Here is a 7599-nt window from a genome sequence, read left to right on the forward strand (position 1 = left end):
AAAATTGTTACTTTTATCTCCATTTGACATTAAAATGCTAAATTTATAACAAAATCTCGAGTCAGAGATTCAATTATAATTAACATCGTCGGGCTAATATATATATATATATATATATATATAAGTTTAGCGTGGTTTTTTAGTTACATAAAGCTCATGTAAGACAGTCTCGAGTTAATTTTGTGAAACATTAGACCAAGTTGATCAAACTAATGAAAAAATATTATTTTTTGTATCAAAAATTTTACTGTTTTACTACACACACAAACAGATATATATATATATATATATATATATATATATATATATATATATATATATATATGTATATATATATATATATGAATATGATCAACTCATCTTATAGATAGATAGATCTTTGTGATTATATTATAGTAAAATTAGATCCGTTTGATTTGAGATATTATTAATCTATGTATAACTTATCTTTTAAATATCATGTTTTTTTATCAAATTATTTATCCATATATTAATTATTTATCTTAAATCAATCAAATCATTAATTATTTATCTCACATCAATCAAAGCATTGAATTTAAATTATTATATTACTCTTTATAAATAATATTATTTATATTTTATTAATTGTTAAAAGATCAAAATGATAATTTATATTTTATATATAAAATTTAATCAATCAAATCAAACAAACTATAATTTATCAGTCAAATCAAATATTATATTAACTATCATATTTTATTTATTTTTTATTACATTATATTACTTATATCTGTATTATTTATCTTATCATTCAAATCAAACGTATTTATCTTATCATTCAAACCAAACGGTACTGGATGACAAAGTTTTTTAAATTGTTAAAAAAATTTGTATTATGTAGACAAAAAAATAAAATTAAAAAAACCCCAAGATTACAAGTTGCTCATTTTTTTCCCGGCAAAAAATAATAAAATTTCATTTTCAGATTAAAAAATACATAAATAATAATAAAAATAATAAAAATAATAATAAAAATAAGCTTTCACCAGAAACAAAATTAATATCCATAAAAAATAAATTCTATCCGAAATTTATTTCTGTTAGTTTTGCTGCAAAAAAAAAAAAAAAAAAAGAGTTCCATTTTATTGAAATTTCATAAACCAAAAAAGTTTCTGCATAAATGTTTTTGAAAAAAAAAATAAAAATTTAAGCTTTAAATTGATAATTGAACGTAATTTCATTTTTATTTCTAGATTGCGAAGAAGATTGCATCCCCACTGCTCAAAATCATTGTACTGATTTCGAGATTCCCCAATTTGAATTGTTGCTTTACAAGCATAAAATAATAATCATAATTCAATTAAAACAATACAGTATTCAACCGTTAATTCCAGCTCAAATTTCATGTGTGCGCGTGTTTATATATATACACACACACTCGTGCAAAGAGAGCGAATCGAGGTTGTGTGCAAGCGTGTTTTCTGGAGGGATTTGGGTTTTGAATTGGGTGGAAAATTTTGACGGAAAGATTTGAATTTGTGTGAATGATGGAGGTGGTTCTCAATATATACGACGTGACGAATAGTGGGAATGAGAAGACGAACAATACGATTATGCAGATCAATAAGATTTTCAAAGATGGGATTGGACTCGGCGGCATCTTCCACAGCGCTGTTCAGGTTTCTTAATCGCTGTGTATTTGTCCATCTTTTTTTAGTTGGTTCTTTGTTTGCTTGTTTCTGTGGCTATATTCTGTGTTAGATCCAGTGTTCCACCTTGCTTTCTGGGTTTCATTTGTTATCTTTATAGGGGATTGTGACTTGTGAGTCTAATTTTCCATAAAAAAAACTTGAAATTGCTGGTTTCTATGTTCACTTGCTTCACATCGCTGGATCTTACACGATTTCTGACTTTTTTTTGGCTCATCTTGTGTTTTCTAGCTTGATATGGAGCAGGTTTTTCTTTTCTTTTTTATATTTTGATGTGATTTCATTCAGGTGCAGGTGTTCCCCATCTATGTGATATTACTATTTATCTGAATTTTCGTTTTCTTGGAAGGTTTATGGTGATGAGGAGTGGTCATTCGGGTTCTGTGAACATGGCACTGGAGTGTTTAGCTGCCCCTCAAAACAGAATCCTATGTATACATTTCGTGAAAGTATTAAACTTGGCGAGACGACATTCTCTATCTTCAAGGTCAATCAGATTCTAAGAGAACTCAGTAGAGAGTGGCCCGGATACTCATATGATCTGTTATCTAAAAATTGCAATCATTTCTGTGATGTGCTTTGTGAAAGGCTTGGTGTGCCAAAGCTTCCTGGTAACCACGGTTCCTTTACTCTTGTCTGTCTCAGATTCACAAAATGTAACTTAGAATGTTTAGTCACATGTATCTCTTGGAGATTGTGGTTCATTAATCAGTTCTCTAAGAAAACAGCTGGTTCTGCTTATTATTTGGATAATTCATAAAAAGTTAATTGATACTTGAATCATTCAAGTCTTTTAGTGGGAGTTGAGTTGGAATGGGAGTTGAGGTGTTTGTCTACTTGTGGAAATGAAACTTTGAAGAAATTTAGTTCACTTGGCAAATTTGCTGTTCGTTTGCACAATCTTTGCAAATGGCTTGTCTACTTCTGATATTACCAAAATAGATTAATTTTAACCCTTTTAATCACTAAATCAGCTCTATTCATGTTGAATTGGGGCAATGAGATGCTACCCTGGGTAGTACCCTAATAGTTAATCTAATGGTGGACATTTATTAATACATGCGGGGTCCATATGCTTAATTTTCTATAATCAGACCTCAAAAAAAGAATGACAAACTTCAATTGTCTGGCATTAGTATTGTTGATAAGTGTTGACTATTCTTTAGGTTATATCATGGATTGGAAGAAATACCTTAAATTGCCTGGCCACTGCATCCCAGATGGATAATTGATGCGGAATTGGATTCAAACACATGCATATCCTTTTCCTTGGCTTTCTACAGGACTGTTCTTATTAGTTTTGCAACAGGTTGGGTAAACAGGTTTGCACATGCAGGGGATACCGCTGTAGAAATAGCTGGAAACACTGCCTATCGAGTAAGATTGTCTTTCACTTTGTAGTTTCCTTTGATCTTAATTATGCACCTGTACATTTTGACATTCAGCAAATTTGATGGTAGATTATGCATGCTTCATCTTCAAGAATGTATACTGTTACTTGTGCTTAAAGCTGAAAGTAAGGTTGTTTACTACTTCTGTTCTTTTCTTATTCCATACATGCCTATTTCCATGTAATTAGCACTTATTTTAGGATATGTATATACATATGACGCATTGAGACGCTTGCAAAGCCCAGAACTTCTAACCTGTCCAGAACCTTCAGACCTTCTGTCATTCTATACCTCATTCACTTTCCATTGCTGCAGTTTAGGCAAGCAAAAACTGAAATTGTAACTGCTAGTAAGGTGGCATATCGGTTTTTAGCAGGAGTTGCTTCCAATAATCAGATCAACTCCCCAAACTCCCCTGGCGATAATTCTAACCGAGGAAGTCCTAGATTTCAGTCTGCCTGGTTCAAGAACCTTATGTCGTCTGGTCCTAAACCCTCAGGTAGTTTGAAACAGGAAAACGAGGATGCAGATGTGACACGCCCACGACAGAGACAAGAAGACCATCCAGGGTCCAACTCTCGACACGATATCTGATATTATATTACCTTCAGCAGACCAAAAAATTTTGGCAATGTATTTTGTTATAGTTCTTGTGGATTGTTGTGTAACGTTGGACACGAGTTTTGTATACCACCGCTCCCAAGTGCTGGAATTATCGGTTGAACTTCAGCACCACCACGTATTTCTTCATTTTGGTCTCACCGGGTCAATCGTGGAGATGAACAAATTGTTTAAGAGTTATTTTTCTTACATGAATCGAAGTATGTCATAAGGCTTGAACAAATTACTACGAATTACATTTGCAAATGATTCTTGTAAATTACAATCTGCACATGAGCGTAAGTTCAGTTGATGAAATCATATCCATGGGACCAACTTATAGGACCAGTCGCATTCATCTTTTTCCCAGTGTAACATTAACTCCAGCATGGAACCATGAACAAAGGAGTTCAAATAACATTACAAAAACTTCCAAGTAAAAATCAAGCAAAAACAGACCTCAAAAGGCCAGAATACGTTGGTAACAAGTCTGAAAAGTGAAAATACCAGTTTGAAATCCGAAATAAAGATAAGTCAGCTCAATTCAGGGACATATATACATAACACATTATTCAGAACAAAAACTAGTGCAGTTCTCGGAATGGTTTGATTATTCACCCTCTGACCATTTTGTTGAAGACATAAGTCTCAACCCGCACATCATCGGCTATTTTAAGAGAGGAAACAGCCTGAGCAGCAAGATAGTCCACAGATAAACCAACAGTGCCCCAACATTCCTCTCCAAACCATCTTGGGTAAAATTCTCCTACCAACGGAGAAGATGGAACCATCAAGTTCAAATTTCCTCCGTGATTGGACACGGCTCGATTTTTACAAGCATCAGAAACCAAACCAATATTTTCAAGTGAATATTTCGACAAATTGTGATGAGGACGAAATGATTGTCTTCCCCCAAAGAGGTTGCCACCATTTATTGAAAGATCCCACAAGTTCGGCCTGTCATCCTCAAGTATTGAGCTTCTTGAATCATCTGAATCTTCACCAAGAAGGACATGTAAAGCAACCGCCTCAGCTATCGCAGCACCTTCTTCGTCAAGCCTATCCTGCTCTTCTTTCTTCTTCTGCTTCTTTTTTTCAAGTTCCATGCGAATGGCGGCAGAAGTAGCCAAAGCCTTTTCCAAGCGCCTCTTTTTCTTCTCGGCCTGCTTAATTCGATCAAATTCGTCTTTCCCTTGTTTCTTCTTGGCTTTCTTAACACCAACTGCTACCTTAGGACACTCCATCATAACCCGTCGCACCAAACTCTGAAACTACAATTTTTCTATGTACTCAACTTATTATTCTAAGTTCCCTGATTATTTCCCAACACAAACATCCCTATAATGTATACATTATCTAGTGAACTATATGTGTTTCCTTTTTGTTTTGAAACTTGTTATTCAACACTTGAAAAACCAAAAAAAAAAAAAAAACTTTTTGAACTTAAAGATACTAATATATAAAGTTATATCTAAACCCACTCGGGTCTGAAGGGATACCGCATTTTACGCACGCTACATTCCCAAAAAGAAGTGACGGGAGATAGGAGAAGCGAAAATTTGAAACCACTAACGGATCCTCCGCTCTTCATTCTTCCCAATTTCCACAACCCTTGCCAGCTATATGAAACGAGTGAAATAAAAGGATGACTCTATAGAATCTAAGTTAAAATTCCATTCTTTTCTGTTTTGAGTTTTAAGAAACTCACATGGCTTTCCCTCCTGCAATAGATATGTATAACTCAGTACCGAAGTGGCTCAGCTACGAAAATCAAAGTTTCAGTAAATGCAAAAATAAATCGACAATACATTGACACAAACTAAATCAAAGAATAAATCAAGCAAATGACAAAAAGGTACTATAATGGACGACTGATATTAAATAACCACAAATTAAATAAATTACCAAATAACGAATAAACACAATGCAATGTAATATTAGTTCCACCAAGCGATCACAACGCCATCATTAACAAGCTGCATAACAAATGCAAGAACCCCAAAAAACCAGTACAATAGAATTATCAAGATCACCAGGAGATCAAAAGACAGAAACAGCCAAAGCAGCAAATCCTCTACATAAAACTTCAAGCCAAAAAAAAAAAAAAAAAAAAACCCAGAGGCTATAGAACCAAAGCTATAACTAGAACAAGAACTAGCCCCTCTGCGGATTATCGTGTATATTTTTTTTAAAAAAAAAACCCCAATTTATTAACCAAATCCTCTAATCAACAAAGAAACTGGAAGAAGTAAGTAATTCAATAGCATCAGTGTAATTTCAATACAAAAAACAGATCACCCAAATAAAGATTACCCCCGAACTGCAGATCCCATTAAAAATAATTGAACAAAAAGGAACCCAACATTGCAAAATCTAAAAAGACTCGAGCTTCCATCATAAAACTACACCTTAGCTTAATCCAAGAATCAATAATCCAAAATCCCTACAACCAACACACGATCCACTTAACCACACTCCAAACTCTCAATTCTGGTAACCAAATAAAGAGACTGAAATTCCCTTTTTTCATGCTTTAATCAACAAGCATATAAAAAACCCACATAAAGATTCAAGAAAAACAAGTAGATCAATCCAATAAAATCAAAAAGCCCACAAATTTTCAAGAGTTAAAACAACCAAACCTGTTGTAACTCAGGCAAAGAAGAAGAGCAAAGGACCCTTTTACAATAAACAGAAAAGAACACGAAACCAAGGGTGTCGAATCTTGAATTTAAGAGTGGAATAGATCTGTAAATCAATTGGTGTGTGCGTGAGACATGGGATGGGTAAGATAACTGATCACATGAGATTGGCAGAGGGGAGAGACGGGGGAGAGTAGGAGAGGGAAGGGCAAAAGAGGAAATTCACAAGGGGTTGGAGACATTTGTCCATCGAAAGCTTCGGTCATTCAATTTGGCCGGCCCCTCCCTGTGGACAATTCTACGATTAATGTGAAACTGGAGGGCGTCTCCACCGTCGATCCATTTGCTTGCTAAATCGACGGTGTATATTTCACGTTTAGATGACCATCTAGATTATCTTTGAATATAATATTTCATTAACACTAGTAAAAAATGCACACGTTTATGCGTGTGGTGTAAAATAAGGGTATGTTTATGCTAGCACATTGACAATGCTACATCCAACGGTCCTTGTTTTCTGCATTTGAGATGTTTAAAAAAAAAAGATTGTTAGATCACTGATAACTACATTTTGTGTGCATTATTTCATGTTATTTTTATGTCTATTTTATGTGCATTCATATTGCTTTTATGTGTTTTTATGTGTTTTAGTTCATGTGTGTGTATTTCACTCCTCGGGTTAATTTTGTAGGAAAATGAATTTGTGAAGAGTAAATTATGAAGCAGCTTTGGTAGAAAAATCATATTTAATTTTAGAGAGATTCAAATCCGATCTTCACCGTTCAGAATAAATTTCAGGATGTTTTGAAGCTGCTGTCCACATTTCAGGTCAATCCGACGGCTAGAACTTAAGATATGAATTTTTCAAGATAACTGCGCGCTGAAAACTGGAGGCAGAACTTTTCAGGCTATAGCGTGATTTTTCCTGCGCCGTGGCGTGAACCGAGGATTTTGAAGAAGTGAAAACAGAACTTTTCAGGCTATGGCGTGACTTTTCTGCGCCATGGCGCGACGGGGATTGAAAAAATTATTAATTTTTTAACATTAACAGTTGCGATTTTTTTGGGAATTTATTGGATGGGCTTTCAACCACATATAAAAGAGGAGATATCAGACGTGAGAAAGGGTTCCAGTTCCAGATTTTCAGAGACGGCGGCTACTACAACTTGGGAGAGAAGATTTCTCGTTTCTTCTTCTTTTCTTATTTTTATTTTCAATTCATGATCAAAAACTTTGTTTGAATTATGAAATTGATTTTTGAGTAGTTTTCCCTTTCGATCAAGGCCACGTGATTGG

At 34.2% G+C, this 7599-nt stretch overlaps 2 protein-coding genes across 3 annotated transcripts; one reads left to right on the forward strand and one right to left on the reverse strand.

Annotated features, from left to right (window-relative positions):
- The first annotated feature begins 1227 nt into the window (after positions 1-1227).
- On the forward strand, positions 1228-3900 carry LOC140864499 (deSI-like protein At4g17486). Its single transcript, XM_073268726.1, has 4 exons — positions 1228-1640; positions 2020-2281; positions 2980-3047; positions 3377-3900. Exons 1-4 carry the CDS (start codon positions 1506-1508, stop codon positions 3653-3655), a joined length of 744 nt encoding a protein of 247 aa, XP_073124827.1. The 5' UTR covers positions 1228-1505; the 3' UTR covers positions 3656-3900.
- A 254-nt stretch (positions 3901-4154) lies between these two features.
- Positions 4155-6549, reverse strand: LOC140864500 (uncharacterized). Of its 2 annotated transcripts, none has more exons than XM_073268727.1 (2): positions 6304-6549; positions 4155-5382 (listed from the first exon to the last, which is right to left on the reverse strand). In XM_073268727.1, the coding sequence occupies exon 2, from the start codon at positions 4906-4908 to the stop codon at positions 4276-4278; it is 633 nt and encodes a 210-aa protein (XP_073124828.1). In that variant the 5' UTR covers positions 4909-5382; positions 6304-6549; the 3' UTR covers positions 4155-4275. The 2 variants fall into 2 exon arrangements, with proteins under 2 accessions (XP_073124828.1, XP_073124829.1); XM_073268728.1 differs by having other exon boundaries at positions 4155-5373; positions 6296-6549.
- Positions 6550-7599: the final 1050 nt, after the last annotated feature.

Source organism: Henckelia pumila, chromosome 4 (assembly GCF_033568475.1).
Source record: "Henckelia pumila isolate YLH828 chromosome 4, ASM3356847v2, whole genome shotgun sequence".
NCBI classification, from domain to species: Eukaryota; Viridiplantae; Streptophyta; class Magnoliopsida; order Lamiales; family Gesneriaceae; genus Henckelia; species Henckelia pumila.